General features: G+C 34.0%; 1 protein-coding gene across 1 annotated transcript in view; it reads left to right on the top strand.

Moving 5' to 3' along the window:
- The window catches only part of NAALADL2 (N-acetylated alpha-linked acidic dipeptidase like 2), a gene marked incomplete at its 3' end in the record, with an annotated part of 975,844 nt that overhangs the window by 925,786 nt on the left and 27,202 nt on the right, over window positions 1–22,856 (top strand). Inside the window, exon 13 of the mRNA XM_080695918.1 lies at window positions 14,480–14,678. Within this exon, the coding sequence (XP_080552044.1) occupies window positions 14,480–14,678 (199 nt within the window). The remainder of the gene's footprint in view (window positions 1–14,479; window positions 14,679–22,856) is intronic.

Raw genomic sequence — 22,856 nt, 5'->3', positions numbered from 1 at the left:
TGCTTCCTGGTTTATAGGTGGCTGTCTTTTTGCTATATAACCTCACATGGGGGAAAGGGAAGGGAACTATTTGGGGCTTCTTCTATAAGGCTATTCAACTCAGTTTTGAGGACTGGAACATCATGCCTAAATTGTTTTCCCAAAGACCCAACCTCCTAAGATCATCACCTTGTGGGATAGAATTTTATTGTATTAATTTTGGGAAAACACAAGCATTCAGATCAAGCAGGAATACAGTAGAAGGGCCTTGTCTGCAAACCACCAGTCTCCAGTCTCTACCTCCCTAATGCTGGGATTACAAGTGTGCACCACCACACCTGGCAAGAAGTATGTATTTTTGGTTTTGGTGGTACTGGAGTTCCTGCAAACACTTCTACCTCTGGGATACACTACCAGACCTAATTTTTTATATATTTGGAAAAACAGGGTCTCTTAAGCCAGTGAGACTGGCGTTGAAACTGTGTGATCCTCCTGTCTCTGCCTCCAAAACACGGAGATTACAAGCATGCACCACCACACCTGGCAAGAAGTATGTATTTTAAATGTGATAATTCAATACCATTTTGTATTTATTTCACCCTTCAGAAAGAGATACAAATGAGAGAGAGAAAAGTTTTCTTTCTTCATCCACCACTAAGCCATTGGTTGAGATACTTATAACAAAAGACAGATTGACAAAACAAGGTAAACAAATTTAATAGGAGTTTTATGTGGCATAATAGCCCACATAAATAAAGACCCAAGGATATAGGGACATATGTGTATTTTTATGCTAAGCTTGATGAAGAGTAGTTAGTCATGCAGGGATATGATTGTAGAATAAAAGGCTATCGTGGGATTCACCAAGGCCTTAGTGTTCAGGTTATTCTCTGGACTCCTATCTTTGAGAATAAGGATGTTCCTCCTTCATGCATAGGGAGGGCACCTCTTGTAAACAGTTTTATGACCTACTTCAAAGGAAGGTCAGAGAGTTCATTTATGTCCTGCTGAAAGGGAAAGGGGTAGGAGATGATCACAGAGACCTTGCTTTTGTTGTTTCTTCAATTTCCATGAGGCTATATTTTGGGAGAGTGTGTCCTAAAACCCACCATGGACATAGATCACACAGATTGAATTTAACTAGTGCCAAGGCTTTTCTGAATTAAGACAATATCATACCTATTTTAGGAAAGAAAAACACAAAAACTGTGACTATGCAAAATAGTCCCTTTTGTGATGGACCAAAATGTCACAACTGAACATGGATTAAAGAGAAAATATGGATGGAATGGAGACAGGCCAAAAAGAAGCAAGAAATCAAACAACAAACCTGTAGACTTTATGTCTTGGCAGGATCAAAGCTTGGATCCTAATAAAATAAAAACATCAATCAGCAAATGAGAATGTAGGGAATATTCTCAATGGCAGTGCTTCAACCAGTGTGAAGGGCCATGGGAGAAAAGAAGTGAATTATCACATTTAAAATACGTACTTCTTGCCAGGCGTGGTGGCGCACACTTTTAGTTTTCAAGAATCAAGACAGGAGTCATATGCCTGGAATGGTGGCACACGCTTGTAATCCCAGCATTTGGGAGGCTGAGACCGGAGGATTGTGGTTTGCGGACAGCCTCAGCTACTTAGTGAGGCCCTCTGTAACTCAGTCAGACCCTGTTTCAAAATGAAGAATAAAAAATAGGGTAGGGGTGTAGCTTGGAGGTAGAATGCCCTGTGTTCCATCCCAGACCTACCAAAAAAAAAAAAAAAAAAAAAAAGGAGTCATGTAAGAGGGAGCGGCCATAAGTCAAAGCTAAAACTTACAAATGAGGAGCAGTAACCTAGAAGTGACTCAGTCTTCGAGGGCCAGTGGTAGAAAGACCAGGGGAATAAAAAGAACCATCACCAGAGAGCTGTAGGGCACATGGGAACTTTAGTGAGATCCAGGATAGAACAAGATGGTAAAGAAAATATTCTGACAATAGATCATGTTAATAAGCCTTCCTTAAACAGTTATATTCAAGAGCATGTCATTACAGAAGGAAAAAACATTAATACTGAAAAGTAAAACTTCAGTTATTCTACAAAGAGTTCTACTTCAGGCCAGGCACAAATATGTACAGATGATGCCTTTTCTCCAATGCAAGGATTTGGGGTGTGTGAGCAGGAACACTGCTGCTTGTTTTTATATCAGGCTGCTTCTGCTGCAAGTGAAGAGCTTTTCCTTTGATTGTTGGCTACTTTTCTGTTTTGTTTTCTTTTGATGTGAAACTCCTTGGGTCTCCCTGTTGCTTTCACTCAAAAAATGTGGCCAGTTTTGAGATGTGCTCATATTAAAATATCAAAGCAAAGCAAAACAACATGCATCAGTGAATAGGTGCCAAGAATTTCTTTTACCCTCTCCTGCATACAAATGATCAAAGTCATATAGCTTTTCACATTTAAACTGCACATTTTTGTATTTTAGTCATCTTGATTTAAAGGTATCACGGTCAAAGATTACTTAAATGTTTGATAAATTTTAAGTACCTATTATATTTTATTATGTTGGTTATAATCCTTTTTCTAAAGTAAAAATATTTAAAGTGCTAAGTGTAAATAACAGACACGACTTATCAACAACTATATAAATATTTTTATTTTATCTATAATGCTAGATAATTTCATTAGCTAAACAGAAGTTTTTGTATTGTTAAATGAAACATATAAATTTACAACTTAATGCAATCCTAAATTGTTGATATATTTTTCTTTTGTATGACAGTAGTGATTAGTATTAAATTCTAAATTATAGTATTTCAAAAAGTGACCTTCAAAGCTGAACTATAAAATACTGTTTCTCCTTACTGTAAGCAGTATGAGTATGAAGGTCTCTGAAACCCAATTGCATTTTCAACAGAGTAATTTTTACCCCTTGACAACTGGCCATCTTGTTTATTTATTACACTAGTTTATAGTAGCAACAGACCATTCTATACCATTCTCACAACCACCAGAAAGAATGATAATTTACCAGCGAATAATTTGAGTTGATTTATTGTATCATTCTTGAAAGCTCAGTTTGACCAGTGACCTTGGCTTTTAATATTTGGTCATTGCCAAACACATAACATAAAATGAATATTTATATGTGTTATGTGGAGAAAGTGAAAATAATAACTGATAAGGTAACTGATACACTTCTGATGTACTTGTAACAAAGAAAAGCGTGTCCAAAAGGCACATCTTGAGAACACAGGAGCAGAGAGGCATCAAGAAAAAACAAAGTCCAACCACACCCTTATGTATAGAAGCCCAATGAAGAGTGAGCACATCTGCCTCAGTGTACTGTTTCCCACTTTGTCCACTTTTTAATGTATAAAACAGCACTTTAAATGAATGATTACAACTGGGAGTGGTGGTGCATGCTTGTAATCCCAGCTTTTGGGAGGCTGAGAGAGGAGAACAGTTGTTTGTGGCCAGCCTCAGCTACTTAGTAAGACCCTTTGCAACTCAGTGAAACCCTGTTTCAAAATAAAGAATAAAAAATAGGGATAGGGGTGTAACTCAGAAATAGAATGCTCTTGGTTTCCATTTCTAGTACTGGGGGGAAAAAAAGAAAATTAATGATTACAAAGTTCACACCTTTTGTTCAATACTTGCTAGTTTTCTTTGTCAGAATTTGGGGTGTTAATTATTTAGCATTACTATAAAAACTGCATATGACCAAATAAAGTAAAAGTAATTTTTGCTATGTACTAATTTATTTAATGCCAGCCAGAGTCAGCAGGAAACCTAATTTTGAACTCTGTGGCTTATTGCCACCTGCTGATGGTCTTACTCTTGTTCTTTGAATAACTGACAATGCTGATTTGATCTGACTTTTCTTTTTTCTGATCATTCACTAATGTCAATCACTTTATTTTAGGAGGGATAGAAGTTAGAGGTGATGATGCCGCTAAGACAAGTGCTCTATGTTTTGTTAAATTTGTACTTTCAGATTTTCAGTGACACTGGTTCTTTATACAATCACAAGTGATCAAGACTCATCTAATGTGTTTAATTTTCTTTCTGAGTAATATAAAATGAATTCCCAATTGACAACATTAAGATATGTGCTGTACAAATTACATGACTCTAGTTCTCATTCCATCTGTTCCCAGTCTTGGTTTTAATCACCACTAATTCCAATTTTGCCCCGGCCTGTAGATATTATAGAACCAATCCACTAGCTACCTAGATCTGTGAACTTGAGAAGACATCCAGGGCCATCTGTCTAAAATCCAAACAATTCCAAAATAGATTTTGTGCCCGTGGGAATTTTGCTTCACATTAGATTTCTAACAATGTGACCTGCACTGACATTTCTGAAGCTGACCTTTTTAATGTGCTAAGACCCCAAAAACATTCTTTGAGAAATATCTTACCTTGCTTGTTCATGTTAACAGATATTGCATGAGAGACTGACCAACTATTGGTTGAAGGTCTCTAAAAACAGGTTTAGTCTCAATACTCACTGTATTTTTGTATGAATTCTGATTATACAGCTATAATAAAGAATCTGATTAATTTATCCAGAAAAGAACTAGAGGCAACTGGATTTTAACAAACTGGTTTGTCTGCACATTGTTTGTGTTTAATTTCTGAAGCTAGTTCTCCCGCCCAGAATTTCTCTTTGAACTTAAGTTTTTTTTATTACCAAAGATTGCTTATTCCTGTAGGTTCATTGATCCTTTTGCATTCCTCAGATCCCCACTTCTCCTTTTGTTTATTTCTTGCCTCACAATTTGCTGCAATTTCTACAGCTTCTCTTTGTGACCATTCCTTCAACCCCCATTCTAAAAGCTCACCTAAATTTGACTCTTTTTTTCATTTACTTATATTTTACATGTGAAACTACATTCATTGTAATCTCCTAGAGACTTAATTTTTTATCCTCCTGTTATACTTATGGTCTATTTTAATTATAACTTTAAAGTGTATTTTCAGGAAAAAATCCTTTTTCCATGATAGTTTAGAGCCACAACCCACTATTTTCTGTATGCTGACTCACTGGCAGTAATTCTAAAGTTGTTCATTTAAAAAAATGTTTGCAAGCCGGGCATGGTGGCGCACGCTTGTAATCCTCGCGCTTGGGAGGTGGAGACAGGAGGATAGCGCAGGTTCGAAGCCAGCCGTGCTGGCTTAAGAGACCCTGTTTCCAAATAAAAAAGTATAAAAATATGTCTGGGAGTGTAGCCTGGAGGTAGAAGGGCTTCCATGAATCCCAGTACCACATATATATATATATATATATATATATATATATATATATATATATATATATATTTGTAAAAGGTCCTGGGTTTAATCCCCCATAATGACAATAACAACAAAAATTACTTTATCCTTGCCCTCATGTTGATTAATTTTAGTTAAGCCTTTTTTTTTCTTTTTCAGTTTTCTTGTTTGATCAATACATAATAAAACTCAATGTATTATTAAATACATAAGTCAAACTTTCTGCCTCTGGAGGAAAATTATAAGCATAAACCACCCCCTTGAAGGTGATTCATTAAAGACAGAGTTTTCTTGCTCTTACAAAGGAGCCAAAAGCCAGGCCATAAAGTAACTAACATCACAGTGACAGCATCTGTGAATCATAGAAAAAACCTGAGCTTTGTGTTCTGCACAGGCAGACCGGCCTTTTGGGGAGCTCATCCCATGCAGCGTGTGGAATGTCATGCTAGATTCACATCTTCCTTGGCTGCCTGAGTTATTGGATAACCTTTTAAATACAGGATGTATTGCCTATTTGTTTTATAAAGTGGTCAGCCTAATCTTTCTAAACATAATGCTTTGACCTTATTTTGCAAATGGATTTTTTGCAAAACGAATTTCTATTGTGTTAAGTTTAGCCATATTTACCCGTTGTCTTCTGGCATATTTATTTTTTTAAATATTTTCATAACAGTGTAAAATCAAAGTTATATTATTTGGCTATTAGTTGTGCACTAGCTCCTAGGTTTCTTTCTTTGCATGAGTTTTGTTTGTTTAACAACTTTAAGAAACCAGCTGAGATGATACATTGTGATTCATACTAAAGAAGGCAGCATGGAGGATTGAAAATGTGGGATAATAAAGGATGTTGTTGCCCCTGGCTGAAATCATATTGGCAATTTCTTTTCTTCTCTTTACTGATGCCATGAGATATTTTTAAGTTGACATTAAATAACATATATTTTTCTCCCCAAACAATCTTCTATTCTGCTTTTAACCACTGTATTATGTGGAACATAAATCATACTTTTTCTTGTCACTATAAATCAGTGAAGTCTAAGCTGTGATTGTACAATTGTTAGCAGCTTTTGAAACTGTGATAAGCATATCCATAGAAGAACAGGTCCTGTGAAATAATATTAAAGAAAAATACTATGTTTGTTTGATATAAAAATGCAGTTTTAAAGTATAACCAGTATATTTTTCTCTTAATTTAAAGTGAAATTAAGTGGATTTTTAAAAACTACAGCCATAAAGTACAACCAAATGATAGAAGAATAGAAATAACCTGAATATAAAACTTTTTAGAGTGTGAGGCTTTGAAGAGAATACAATTGTAAACAACAAAACCATTCTTTAAACTAGGGCAGTTACAAATTTGTCAGAGGTTGCAAAATAGACATAATACACTGTGTTTTATGCCAGTGGAACTCATCAAATTAAATGACTCAAGATAAGAGGTAGTATGTGCAGAATCTAGCCCCTGCAGGTCAGAACATGGCCAAACTCAGTGGGAAAGTGGTCTTCTTACCCAGAAGCCTTAGGTGGATAGGGTATAACAAGTAGCTTTGAGTTTCTGTTAAAAGGTGTTCTGGGGACCTAAAACCAAGGGTTTATAGGAGGAGTTAAGTTTCCTGGGAAGAACCTTGTCACTTTGGAGACAGGTCTACAAAGCTTCTGGTATGAGTGCTTTATATGAATTGAAACTTTTCCATTATTCTAATTTTTACCTTATGGAGAGAACTGAGCTGGGGATTAAGTCTAATCTGGAAGTTAAGAATCTAAGCCTCATGTTCTCTGGCTTGCCCAGATGTGTACATTTAGTAGGTCATAGATTTAAGGCTTGATGCCTAATCCCACATTTTTCACAAGGGATAAGGGACATATAGTCGACAAGGCCACATGCCCTGGACCCCGCTAGCCACACCCTGCCTTCCGAGGCCACATTGCCAGGCATCCTCTTCCAGGCCTGGCTGCCTCCTGAGCATGATGACCCAGAGACATTTTCCTTCAAACCACAATATCACCTCAATATCTATTGTCTAGTATTTTTCTTCCTACCTTTTGTTCATCTCTTTTTCAGTTAATATTAATACCTCTTAAAATATCCAGTTTCATTCTTTTCATAACAAGCAAGAAAATACAATGGTTTAGTTATTAGGCAGATCCATCTCTCAAGGGGTGAGTATTGAGAGGAGAAAAAGGGAAAACATGACTATTGTTTTTGACAGATGGAACACCTTCCACAAGACCTTCAGTGAGAGCAAGGCCTATGATCTTCAAGAGTGCATTTTTAGACATCTGCATTTTAGGTAACTAGTTTCACTTCTTCCCTGGGTTTAGTTTAGAAAGTGAAATAACCATTTCCCCAAGGAAGCTGATGGATAATATTTAAGTCATATACTCAGGGCCACATTCATAAAAACGATGTAGACTGGACTTTTATCTTTCTTTGGACAGCAAGTGCTTGGTTTTTGAACTCCCTATATATAACTTAAAGACATTAATCCTCTGTGAGAGAAATTTCCAGTTCCAGTTCGTTTTCTTTGGGAAAATGGGCCTATTACTTTATAGATCTGAACTATTAATAGCCTCAATTAGTCTCATATTATCTTACATTCACTATACCTTAAATAAAATTTTACTTATTCAGAAGGTTTTATAGGTTATTTGTAGGGAATATTTTAATTAAATTTAGTTTAACTTATTAACTTAATATAGCTTTTTCTCTTTTTATTATTGCTTTTTCAACAACTGATTTGTAATTAGAAAATAAAGTAAATAGCATTTACTGATGCTCAATATTCTAAATACTTTTGAGGGCATTGGCTAATAATAATAATGTATCTCAAAGAAGACATTATCTCTTAATTCAACATCTCATCATCAAAATTTTAAATAAATATCACAGAATAGTGATTGTACAAGCCTCTAAAGACACAAAGACTAACAAAACATATTTGCCAATTTCATGAGATTCTTTTCTGTAGGGAGAAAAAAAGAGACAAGGCAAATAAAGATAATAATATTGCAAATGCTAATGATAATATAAAAGCACATTAGCCAATCAGACTTTCATTGGTGATATACCCTTTACAGTTTAGTTTAGCTACTAGGAAAAAAAATAAACAAAACAGACAAAAATGTCTTTTCTCATGGAGTTGACATTTTAAGGCAAATCATAAAGAGCATGAAGGGTCAATCATTTCAGTGAAAAGATGGCATTTCTCTCTGGGTCTTATTTAAAGGGACAAACAAGCTCTAATAGAAAAATGGCTCATCTGGAACATCATTTATATATCAAAATGATTGAGGGAACATTGAAAGTAGAGCTTCTTTTCAGTTTGTACCTCACACTCTTGAAGCAATGCTTACAGTATGTTGTGGGAGGTCGGTTTCCACTCTCAGGGTGTTTTCAGTTCCTAAAACTATCAATTCTCTACATTGGCACTACCATGAAAGATAAATTCATTTAAAGTTAAATAAAGTAGGCTTGTACATTTTTCTCAATTGACTCATGCCTTCAATTCTGTAACATACCGTAGGTCAGAACTGATTTTTCTTTCTTAAATTAATGACTCTTAAGGACATCGAACTTGTTTTTTGTATTGTTCAGTCTTTCAATTGTACGATAATCTAAATGTGCTCATCCATCTTATTCTTTCCTTGTGCAAAAATATTCCTCTAAATTCTCTTTACATTAACTTTTGTGAGCTATTATAACTTAAGTGAAAACATATTTTTTATAAAATGATGTTGGGTATGTTATTTAGGGGCTAAATTTTCAAAGCAAGTAAAAGTACCTCCTCTTGCAAACTCAAGTTTTGTTACAAAATCAAACAAAATAATGAATGTGAAATATACTTTATAAACACCAAATGCCAGAACCTTATGGATGTATTCAGTTGACCTAATTCATATTAATTTCAGTGAACATATTAGCTGTATCATTTCTTCTTTTACAGTCTTTAACTAGGTTTGTGAACATACAATATTAATATAACTCATCAGCTGGCATGGTGGTGCAGGCTTGTAATCCCAGTATTTGGGAGATTGAGACAGAAAGATCATGATTTGAGCACAGCCTCAGTTACTTAGGCCCTTTGCAACACCTAGAGACCCTGTTTCAAAATAAAAAAATAAAAAATAGGGCTGGGGGCATAGAAAACTGCTGGGTTCCATCATAGGTACTGCAAAAAAAAAAAGAATTAATTATATTCTCTGAAAACACTCCTTGTAATTCTACATGTAAATATCTTTGTATCCTTAATAAAATGTATTACTGCTTTACATGATTTGATTTTGTTATTAAACTATAATTTATGCATATTTTAGTAAGCAGTTTTTGAATGTCATTTCTCTGTTGGACATTATTTTTTATTTTAATCTGGTGGAAGCAATTTTATTATTTATTTATTTATTATGTTTTATATTTTTTTATTTTTATATGCATCATGTTGAAAACAGCATACATTCACACTGTGCTTGGTGCCCTCTCCGTCTCCTCTTTCCCCTTCCTCCCTCCCAACAATGAGTGTTCAGGTTAACCATGCTATATTCATACTTTTCAATATATTCAGACATAGCTCCTCCATTAATAAACTTCAGCCTTCTTTCTCTCCTATCCTTCCATTCTAGCTTTGCTGGGGTTTCCCTTCCATTATCTGAAGTCCCTCTGGTATTCCTAATACTCCCTAGTTTAGGCATATTAAATAAAACATATGTTCCTTCTCTTTCTGTGCTTGGCTGATCTCACTTAATATAATGTTCTCCAGGTGTTTCCATGTTCTTGCAAATGACCTGATTTTGTTCTTCTTTATAGCTGAGTAGAATTCCATTGTGTTTTGCAATCTATTCATCTGTTGATAGAGACCTAGGTTGGTTCCATATTTTGACTATTATGAACTGTGCTGCTATGAACATGGGTATGCATATGTCACTGTAGTTCTCTGATTTCAAACCCTTTGAAAAAAAATACCCAGGAGTGGTATCGCTGGATCATATGGTGGATCCATTCCCAGTTTTCTAAGGAATCTCCACACTGATCTCCATAGTGGCTGAACTAGTTTGCACTCCCTCCAACAGTGTAAAAGAGTTCTTCTTTCTTCACATCCTCACCAGCATTTGTTGTTATTTGATTTCTTTATGCTTGCAACTCTGACTGGGGTTAGATGGAATCTCAGCATAGTTTTGATTTGCATCTCCCTGATGGCTAATGATATAGAACATATTTTCATCTATCTATTGGCAATGTGTATCTCTTCATTTGTGAAGTGTGTATTCAGTTCAGTTGCCCATTTCTTTATTGTGTTGTTTGTTATGCTGTTGTAGAATCTTGTGAGCTCTTTATATATTCTGGATATTAGCCCTTTATTACAGTGGTGGCTGGTACAGATATAGTTAGTATTTTGTTTAGGAGTTTTGCATCTATGTTCATCAAAGATTTTGGTCTGTAATTTTCCTTTCTTGATATATCTTTATTTGGATTGAGGATTAATGTGATACTGGCCTTGTAGAAGGAATTTGGGAGAATTTCATGTTTTTCAATTTCCTGGAACATGTTGTGAAGTATTGGGATTAGTTATTCACTGAAGGTTTTGTAGAAGTCAGCTGGAATAGTTCAGGGCCTCAGCTTCTCTTTGATGGCAGAATTTTTATTTCTTTGCTTGCTTTTGGTTAGTTTAGGCTTGCTGGGTCCTTTTGTTTCAATTTAGGCAGGTTATATATGCTTAGAAATCTATCAATTTCTTTGCTGGGCGTGGTGGCACACTCTTGTAATCCCTGCGCTTAGGAAGCTGAGACAGGAGGATCATGCAGGTTTGAAGCCAGCCTCAGCTACTTAGTGAGGCTCTCAGCAACTTAGTGAGACCCTGTTTCCAAATAAAATATAAAATGGGTCTGAGAGTATAGCCTGGAGGTAGAAAGCCTCTGGGTTCCACCCCAAGTACCACCAAAAAAAAAAAAAAATCTATCAATTTCTTCCATGTTTTTCATTCTATTGGAGTATTAATTTTCAAAATATTTTCTGATAATCCTTTGAATTTCTCCACTGTTGTAATGTATCTTTTTTCATTTCTAATTTTAATTATTTGAGTTGATTCTTTTTCTTTTGGTTCGGTTGGTCAGGGGTTTGTCAATCTTAATAATTTTTCAAACAGTCAGCTTTTTATTTTGTTGAGTCTTTTTTGTTCTCTATTTCATTTATTTCTGCTTTTATTTTAGTAATTCCCTGCCTTCTGCTGGCATTGGAATTGGAACATTATATTCTTCCTATGTCCTTGAGATATGTTGTTAGAATTTCTACTGGCAACTCTCTCTTTTTCTTATGTGGGCATTCAGTGATATAAAATATCCTCTTAACACTGTCTTCAAAGTGTCTCATAAATTTTGGTAAATTGTGTCTCTGTTTTCATTTAATTCCAGAAATTTTTTGATTTTTCCCCTTATTTCTGATCTTACCCACTTGTCATTCAACAGTGTATCATTCAGTCCCCATGTATTTAAACACTTTCTTTTGGTCTTCTTGTTATTAATTTCTACTTTCATTCCATTGTGGTGTGAAAAGACACAAGGATTATATTACATCTTTTGAATTTGCTGCTACTTGCTTTGTGGCCCAGGATGTGATATATATTTTGGAGAAAGTTCCATGGGCTGCTGAGAAGAATGTGTATTCTGCTGTTCCTGGTTGAAGTATTCTGTATGTCTATTAGGTAAATTTGGTTTATAGTTTTCTTTACTTCTGAAGAGTCTTTACTCATCTTTTACCTTGAAGATCAATCTAGTGGTGTGAAAGTTGTGTTGAAGTCTCCCAATATTATTGTATTTGGATCAATTTGAGATATGATGTCCAGGAGGGTTGTTTTACAACTGTAGCTGCACCCACATTTGGGGCATAAATATTTACTATCATTATATCTTCTTGGTGAATTGCTCCTTTTAATAAATGGATGTGCCCTGCTTTGTCTCTTCTGATATGTTTTAGCTTAAGGTCTGTTTTGTTGGATATCAGCGTTGCTATCCTGCCTGGTTTTTGTTTCCATTAGCAAGATATATCTTTTTCCAACCTTTCACTTTCATTCTATGAATGTCTTTGGCTGTAAGGTGAGTTTCTTGCAAACAGCATATATTTGGATTATGTTTTTAATTTTTTTATTTTTATTTATTTATTTTTTTGGTGGTACTGGGGTTCCTGGAAGCCCTTCTACCTCTGGGATACACTCCCAGATCTATATATCTATATATCTATATATATATATGTATATATATAGATATATAGATAGATATAGATATAAATATAGATATAGATATTAGATAGATATAGATAATAGATAGATATAGATATAGATATATATATAGATAGATATAATATATTATATATAGATATATTATATATTAGACATATTATATAATATATGTCTATTATACATAACATATATGTTTATTATATAATAGACATATTATAAATATATATATATGTATATATATATATATATATTTTTTTTTTTTTTAATTTGGAAACAGAATCTCTTAAGTCAGAGAAGCTGGCTCCAAACCAGCATGATCCTCCTGTCTCTGCCTCCCAAGTGCGGGGATTACAAGCATGTGCCACCATACCCAGCGGGATTATGTTTTTAAATCCACATTGCCAGTCTATATCTTTTGATTGGTGAGTTAAGTCCTTTGACTTTCAGAGTTATTATTGAAATATAATTTTTGTTTCCTGTCATTTTGTGTTCTATCTCCTTTTATTTCTTCTTTACTTAGATGCCCCACTGATTGCCTTTATCTCTTCTCTGGTTCTGACATACGCTACTTTTATCTTCTTTATGGTTTATTTCTGGAGCTCTGAGGCCTCTTTGAAGCTTTTGAATAACTTTTTTGGATTTCGTGGGGCTGCTGCATCAGTGTTGGCCAGAGCAGGGACTCACAGTTTGGGCCTGAGATCGTACCAGTGGCCAGGCTGTGTCCGCAGCAGGTCCGTGTGTGCTCAGGCTTTTTTGCAGTGGGTCTTGCAGAGTATTGGATTACTTCTGCCATGGTTCCTGGTTCTGTTTTTGTTTGTGAGCTTTATTTATTTTGTTTGTCAAGACCCTGCCATCTCAGTACTTAAACTTTGTTTTAGCTAGTGAGAGGTGTTGTGTCCTGCAGGCATCATTTTGAATCCCCCTCTCTGTTTGACTAAAAAAAATGTCATGTAAAACAGTCTCCATTAAAAAAGAAGGTGAGAAATAATAAAGATCATCATATCAGAGTTGGTGATTTATGGACAACATATTTTTTGCATCATCTATACTTGTAAGTTTATTTTCCTTTTCTTAACATATTGGCTTTCTACAATGTTTTTTAAACTTTAAAATATGTAGACAAATTGAGTAGAATATTTAAATGGAAGTTCCTGTAGTTCTACTCTGAGAGAAATTAAACAAACCTGGAATTCACTTTTTCACAAGACCATGCATTTAAAGGAGCTGGTAACTCCTAGATGTTACTTGAGAGAGTCCTTTTGTGATCTTTCCTTTTCACCCAAGTTTCTCTCTAGTGAAGTTCCCATAAGCCCTCCTCTTCCCGCCCCCCATTTGCCTGTCTCAATGTCACACTCTCAGAACAGCCAACCTCCTTTTCCAGTTCTATATCTGTTCATTACCTTGACTTGAAGTAATCCTCTGTAGTGAGGTGCTTACCATGTTGGAGTGCATTGTAGCTAGGTTTTTGAGAATGACACCACCAATGGTTGTCTCACTTAGAGACAGATTCTAATGATGGTATATATGTCTCCATGAAAGCTTCATAAGATTGCTGCACCTTGGCCTTCAGCTTACAATCCTCCTGTCTTGGCCTTCCATGTACTAGAATTATAGGCATAAATTTTGAGTCATAAAGACCACACTTTAATTCTGCCCCGTTACTTACTCACTGGATGACTTATGACAAACTGCTTACCTTAATTAAATTCAGGTTCTATAAAATGGAAATGAGAATAAAAACTTGGTAAAAATATTGAAATTTAGCATTATAGAAACTTACTTGTATATATATAACCTGCTACATTTCTTTCTATGGAATTTCTTACTTGTTATAGACAAGATATAAATGCATAAACCTCATTTTTGTCAAGTAACAGAAAAAAGGAAATTGACAATGAAAATGTCAATTGATTCTGTCTTTAGGATTCTGCCTGGTTTATAACTTGGAATTGTGATTGTAAAATGTCTATTTTGTTCTTTTGAGAATGTCTTTCTGAGTTGGGCTCATTTATCTTTACCAGGTGACCAGCCCAAGTCTCATCAGCTGCTGGCCATGGCATCACGCCTACGAGACAGTGCTGAACTCTTCCAATCAGATGAAATGAGACCTGCTAATGATCCCAAGGAGAGAGTTTCCATGCGTGTCCGAATGCTAAATGACATCCTCCAAAACATGGAGAAAAGCTTCCTGGTGAATCAGGTGCCACCAGGTTTCTACAGGTAGGATATGTGTCACCAAATTTATATTACTTTTTCTCAAGAAATTGTTTTATATAACATTCAGAATATATAATTTCTATGAACATGACATTTGTAAAAAAGCATCAAAATGTTATATTTTCAATTTGAGGATCACAGGAAGAATCAAAGAAAAGTTCAAATATATAGACAATCAAAAAACTGGTTCAGCACTACCATCTGTAGAAACACTAAGAATATTTTTACATTTCTTTCAATATAAGTCAAATGTGATATGCCTACTAAAAATCAAATAAACTTAAAGGTGAATCAGAGAAATTTGCATTCTTGAATCAGTCAGGATATATGTCCAGACATTTTGTGTATTAAGGCCATATCTAAAGTACTGTGTTTAACTCTATGAGCTACATTTTATGAAGGTGTTACATGAGTTTTACATAAATATACAGAAGAGATAGAATCAGGATGAATCTTGTACCAACTAAAGAATTAAAGATACAAGTTGGAGAGTCACAATAGAGTACTTTTTCAAACATTTTAGGAAGTATCAAATGAGGAGGATTGGAATGAACTTTTAGAGTATGAAACAATTCAAGGTAGTTTAGTTTTTGGTGTTCTGGTATAATACAACATAAACAAAAGCAATTATGGTATATTTTAAATATGTTTAGTGAAACACTTTACTCTTTTATAAGACATAAAATATAAATAACTTTCTGGCCGGGCGTGGTGGCGCACGCTTGTAATCCCCGCACTTGGGAGGCAGAGACAGGAGGATCGCGCAGGTTCGAAGCCAGCCACGCGTGCTGACTTAGGAGACCCTGTTTCCAAATAAAAATGTAAAAAAAAAAAGGTCTGGGAGTGTTCCCGGAGGTAGAAGGGCTTCCAGTAACCCCAGTACCACCAAATAAATAAATAAATAAATAAATAAATAAATAAATAAATAAAAACTTTCTGTATAAAATGTACATATAACATATATATGTATAATAATTTAATATATATATGTATACCTTTTTCATATATGTGTACATATGTGTATTTTATATATGTATATCATTTTAATTGACAGCAAAATTCTTAATTTATGGTTCATTATTATAGAGAATTCTGGGTGAAACAGTACTGCTACCTCTCTCTCCCCTCAGTACCTCTGTGTCTTGTCGACATTCTTATGATAAGGTTTGAACTATGCATGTCCGAAGAGTATAATTAGGATTAAAAAATTTATTTATAGGAATAGGTACATGATGTATATTCACAAACATATTAAAGTCAATCACTATGCCAAACATGAGAAGTAGGAAAGGGAAAGGAATTGGGGAAAGGGATAAATGAGTGATGTGTGCCTGTATGCCTCTACCATCTTTTATCCCATTAAGATGTAGGACTAGAATGCAAAACAAGGAAAAACAGAAATAATTATATATCAGAAAGACATTTCTAACAAGTGGTATTTTATTTTATTTTATTTTATTTTATTTTATTTTATTTTATTTTATTTAGCAGTACTGGAGTTGGAACCTAAGGGCATTCTACCTCCAAGCTATGCCCCAGTCCTATTTTTTATTCTTTATTTTGAAACAGGGTCTCGCTGAGTTCCAAAGGGCCTCACTAAGTAGCTTAGGCTGTCTGCGAACCTGGAACATCCTGTCTCAGCCTCTCAAGCACTGGGATTACAAGCATGCATCACCACACCCGACCTAACAAGCAGTATTCTTAAAAGATACTCATTGATGCTTTCATAAGGTAGTGAAGCTCTATCACTGCAGATGTTACACCATAGTCTGGGTGCCATAAGCACCTGGATATTTGGGTAACACATATTTTATATGGCATTAGGACCAAAGTTCTGTGATCCACCAAACACTTCTTTTTACATCTTAATCTCTGCATCTATAAAATGAGATGGCAGAATAAAAGCTTAAAAATACCTTTTCTATTTGATGTCTGAAAATTTTTCCCATATGATTTTAAACTCTTATGCACATTTAAAATGCCTTATTTATGCCTCTTTCACTCTGAACTACTTTTTGAAGTGATACTATAAAGCACCAATTAAAGTATAAAGTAAATAAATAAATAATTCAACTTCTTCATACCCTTCAATAATATGTTTTAAATCCATTTTGAGTAGTAAAGTAAATATGTATCTGCATTAGTTGACAATGATTAAACAAGTATGTTTTTTTGTTAGTACTATAATAATAGAATTCCTTGTATCCCAGTTGTACAAGCCTCAAAATGTGGCTTATGATAATGTTCTAACTCATACAACAAACTTTAGGACTAAAATTTTATGGCTCAATATTTTGCCATTGCACTAAACTTTTACTAGAGTTATTAAGAAATTCATGTCTTACTGTTTTTCTTAGTTCAAATGCTATATCATATGGTAAATGGTCTTTAACTTCATGAAAAGCTGCCAAGTTGTTCTCTAGAGTGGGTCTACTGTTTTGAATTATCATGAGAAATAATTAAGACCCTTGCTCCACATTGTCACCAACATGTGTTGTTGACGGCAATTTGAGTGTTAGTTCTGTTGGAGTTTCCTCCTTGAATTTGCAGTTCCCTAAAGACATATGATGTTGAGCATCTTTTTATATGTTCGCTTTCCTTCTCTATATTTTTCTGCAGTGAGTTACATAGATATTCTGCCCATTTTTAAAACAGCTGTTTGTTTTCTGAATGTTGATTTCAAGAAATCACTGCCAATTTCAATGCTGTGAGGTTTTATGACCCAGATTTTCTCCTAAAAGTTTATAGTCTTAAGATTTATATTTAGGTCTTTTATCTATTTTGAGTTAATATTTGTATATGGGATTAGGTAAGGGTCCAACTTTATTCTTTTCCATGTAATTATTATGTTTCAACAATATTTAGTTAAAAGATTATTATTTCTACCACCAAATGTTCGTGGAAACCTTGTCAAAAATAACTTGACAATATAGGGAAGAATTTAGGTCTAGGCTTTTATTTAACTCCAATGGTTTATATATCTGCCTTTAGAATAGTACTACACTGTTTCAATTATTGTAGCTTTATATGGTTTGAAATCAGAAAATATATATCTTCTAGCTTTGTTCTTTTTCAAGATCGTTTTGGGTATCTAGAGTCCATTTTCCATATTAGGATAGATTTTTTTTTCTGAAAAATAAATATATAAATATAGGATAGTTTCACCTAAAAAAATAGAAAAAAATATTCTCTGGTAAGAAAGAAAGTAAAAAGAAATATTGAAATGTTATCTTTAAGTCATCAAAAGCTTGGTATCAGACAAATGAAACTGTTATGTGAGATTATCATTTTTAATTTTGGATAAATTGCTATAATACTAGATGTCAACCACTAAACCAAGCATGGGAGGGAGGGATGGGGAGAGAATGGGGTGGGGTTCGGGTGGGCGATGTGTGCATGTATGTCTACAAAAGTTTGTATCCCACTATGATGTATGAATACAGTGCACCAATAAAAAAAAAAGAATTCTTTTACATTTTACATACCATCCTCTATCAGACACATGGTCTGTAAAGCTTTTCTCTCACTCGGTCTTTTCCTTCTCTTAGTACTTTTGCAGAACAATTTGATGTTAATAAAATCTTAATTACCAAATTTTCTTTCATATATTGTGTTTTTAGCGTTGTACCTAAAAAGTGCTGGGATATAGCTCATTGCCAAAACACCTGCCTTGCAAGTGTAAAACCCTGTGGTTGATCCACAGTACCAAAAAAAGACAACAACAACAACAATAATAATAATAATAATAATAATAATAATAAAAACAACTGAATATTACCTAGATTTTCTCCTATGCTATCTTCTGGAAGTTTTATAGTTTTGAGTTTTCTGTTTAGGTCTATGATACATATTGAGTTTGCTTTTGTGAGATAAAGCTCTAGATTTATTCATTTGTTTTATGTAAAACTGTCCGGTTTTTCCAGTATTGCATGTTTAGAGCTCCATGAACTCCATGAACATATGAGGAGTTAATTCTGTGCCATTTTCCGTTCTGAGAAGTGGTCCACTTCAAGCTCTCCTGTGCCTCCAGTGTAACACCTTTGTCATGGCCTTTTCTTTAACTATGTCCCTACTTTCCTAAATAAACATCTTATGGTCCCCTACTTATGTTTTCCACTTGAAATCTTTCTCACAGAAGAATCAAGGACTACTGAAGAGATTACCATTCTATAATAAAAATATAATTTATAAGTTATAGAATTCTATATAAATTATAAATGCACTAATTTTATATAATGCTGTTTTTAGTCTGGACTATCTAGGGTTCTCATTTCCAAAGCTACTTCTCCATAACACCAAAGAAGAAATATTTTTAAATTAAATGTCAAAAAAGATCTTTCTCCCCAGAATTACTGAAGTATCTTTCATATTTGATTTTTAAATATATAGTCTTCTTCTTTAATAAACATTTGCTAATCGCTTGCCATTTGAGTGGGCTGCAAGATCCCATAGACATTAGTTTGTGGGGAGGGGACAGAATTAAATATACAGTAAAAGAAAAGGTAAATAAAATATCTGCTTATAGATGTACAAAGTACAGGCAATGACAAACCATTTTCTGGTAGAAAAGCTGCTCTTTAACCTCTTCATTAAGTGCTCATGGATGTTGCTGTGAGCATTGTTTTCTTGGGAGCATTCTGCCATGTTTTTAAAGGCTGAAATTTGAACTACTTTGCAGATTTTGTCACCAGCTATATTTTGAAGTGTTACCTTGTATATGCATTCTGCCTAGCTCAATTGTCTTGATGTTTAATGCCATGAGCTATTGAGGCTGTTGTGTCTCCATCATTTCCTTCCTTCAATCATCTATACATCAGCCTACACAGTCATATAAATGGAAGAGCAATAAGTACTGCTCTCTCCTTTATTTTCAATGACTGGAAACGAGCATGAAAGTGTTTTATGTTAGCCTGGCATGGTGGTGCATGCTTATAATCCCAGGATTTGGGAGGCTGAAACAGGAGAACTGGGGTTTGAGGACAGCCTTACCTACATAGTGAAGCCCTCTGCAACTCAGTGAGACTCTGTTTCAAAATAAAGCATAACAAATAGGACAGGAGGTGTAGTTTGGAGGTCGAATGGTGCAAAAAAAAGTGTTTGATGTTAAAATATTAGTATACCAACTAAAACCATGGGATTTCACAACTGATCTCTGCAAAAATGTTTATCAAAGGTTTTCTATTAATAAATAACCTGAATATATGAGTGATATATTTATCAACATTACTTCACTTTTATACATTGACATAGAAAATCTGCATGAAAATTTGCATTTTCCCATTTTACTTATTTGAAGGGATAAAAATTTTTTAAAAATTGAGTATTCTCTCTCTCTCTCTCTCTCTCTCTCTCTCTCTCTCTCTCTCTCTCTCTCTCTCCCTCCCTCCCTCCCTCCCTCTCTCTCTCTCTCTCTCTCTCTCTCTCTCTCTCTCTCACACACACACACACACACACACACACACACACACACATTTATATACCACTAACTATGGTTAGGTAAAATTTTAAGGGAAATTTACCCAAAGTTAGGATGTTTTATGTGACTTTTGAAAGGTGAATTGGGGATCTATTATTTCACTTACATTGCAATGGTTTTGATTTGAAAGGTGTAAGAAATTGAGGGAAAAAAGCAAAGTAAACAGGAGTCAGTGTTAATGCTAGCTGACAGATAGAAATGAGAAAAATATCAGGGAGTTCTACTATTAATAATGGATTAAATGCTAATTGTTATCTCTAAAAAATCTATTGATTATTTTACAATATCTTCTCTTTCTTTCTTTCTCTCTCTCTTTCCTTTCTTCCTTTCTTTCTTTCTCTCTTTTTCTTTCTTTCTCCCTTTCTTTTTTCATTCTTTCTTAGGGGAGTTATTGGGGATTGAACTCAGGGAAATTCTACCTCTAAGCTATACCCAAGCCCTTTTTATTTTTTATTTTGAAACTGACACTCACTAAATTGCTGTCTTGCCTCAAATTTGCAATCCACCTGTCTCCGCCTCCCAAGTACTGGGATTATAGGTGAGCACCACCAACCCTGGTTATCCTACTGTTCTTTCTAAATATATGTTGTTTCAATGACATCTTGTTTAAGTGTACTGTAGGGATTAGCTAAGCAACTATATTTTTAATATTATTTCTGTAGAAAGATATATCAGTATATCAAATAATGACCATAATGAGGGATTTGGGGAACAAAGACCATTAGTAACCTAAGGTACAGCATATCTATGTAACTGTACCTGTATATACATATATATATATATATATATATATATATATATATATATATATACACAGAATTATATGTCACAGGATTTATGTCCTTATGAAGGATGTGGTAACAGGATACTAAAGTATATTCTTTCAGAAATAGCCAAGATGGCATTGTGGAATTCCAGTGGACTATTTCAAGCAGATCCAAGCCAACACAATTTTCTGTTTGCATCCCTGGAAAGGAGGGAAAGAGCAGTGTAAATGTCAAGATGCTTCTCCCTTGAATCAAGAATAAATAAAACCAAGCAATCTATTAAAAGTAGTTTTCAAGCACATAAGCTCCCAAACTTTGTTTTTGAAAAATGTTAGAACTAGTTTACATTTAGGCAAGGAATGTTGTTATGCAGAGCTAGTGAAAGACTACATTTCTTAGATGCCCAGTGATTAGGTTTCCAGCCACATACACATTATATACATTCAACTTGAAGAATTTTAATATAGTAAAACCCAACTCTCAACACATTTGAGAACAAGAATTATCTCATTATAGAGTTTTCATGGTCTTTTAATTAATTAGTTATATAAGTAGTAATAAATTTTCATGTACAATATTTGATGGGAATAGTGACAACTTTGTTCTGGTTGTGCTTTCTTTCAGCAAGATGTGGGTGGTCTCAATGAATCTAAAATCCCACCATTGTTTCTCTCATCATTAATTCTATCAGCAATGCCTCTGATATTTTTAGACTATGAATAAGTGCCTAGTGATTAAATTACCATAATGCTTTTAAAATATTTTAATATCAGCTATTTGTACAAAAGAATCTATGTATGAATTCAGTTTCATAATTTATACAATGGTAAATTTTCAAAAGGGTTTGAAGAACTGATGCATATTTATGTTGTTTAGTATTGCATATATTTCCTTTTACATTTTTATGAGTAACTGTATATGTTAGCTTTATAATTATGTGTGCCTTTTATATTTTCTAATTATTAAATGAGCAAAAATACCCTCCTAAATATTAGGGAAAACAAAATTAAAACACTAAAATTCAAGCTTTATTTTTATCACTTATATTGTTAATATTAAAATAAATAGCACATCCCATTGTGACAAATAATACTCATGTGCAATTTGGTTAGACATTTAGCCACTTGTTTAAATTTTTTTGAGTTGACAATAATAAGTTTATTAATGTAATTAGTCAACTAGTAGAAAAAGAGAAATCCATGTATGTACTTTGTTTGGGTTGTGTAAAAATGCCTCTTTTGTGTTTGAGGTTTTATTCAACTTAAAGTGAGAAGAAAATAATTATTTTGTCATATTTGCCAGTCAATACACATTGTCATTCTGATGGTAAACTGTAACTTATATATAATTATCATCATCATCATCATCTTTGTAACAGATTGTAATAATAATAATTGTCATTTTTTTATAGATGGAGATTTACTTGTACGAGCCATACACACTACACACACATACACGCGCATACACACACACACACACACACATATGTAAAACTTCTAACAATACTGTCAAATTGTTTTTATAATCCTTTTAAAATAGCTAAGAAAACTGAAGATTAGGGAAAGATAATATGTTGTAGAAGTCAGGTTTGAGCTTGACTAAAAGCAACTGTCTGCTAAACAATGCCACATACATTTAACCAAAATTTTCCCTAGTTTGCTCAGAAGTCACGAATAAACTTACCTAGATATTTTATTAATAAATATGGAAGAGAAAAATGTGCTCTGTATGTTCTTTGTTGTACCCACTGAAGCACAACACATCTCATTTTGCTACTTAATGCATTTGTATAGATAACATGTTTAGTAGATCAGATGAGCATGAATCACTTTGAACTTGACAATGTCTAGATAATAAGTAGCAACATATCCTTCTTGAAGTAAGTAGATCTTTATATCACACACAAAATTATGTAGCAGATATAACATATTGAGATAG

This window comes from Muscardinus avellanarius (assembly GCF_963383645.1).
Source record: "Muscardinus avellanarius genome assembly, chromosome: 5".
Taxonomy (NCBI): Eukaryota; Metazoa; Chordata; class Mammalia; order Rodentia; family Gliridae; genus Muscardinus; species Muscardinus avellanarius.
This window is presented reverse-complemented; position numbering and strand designations above follow the sequence as displayed.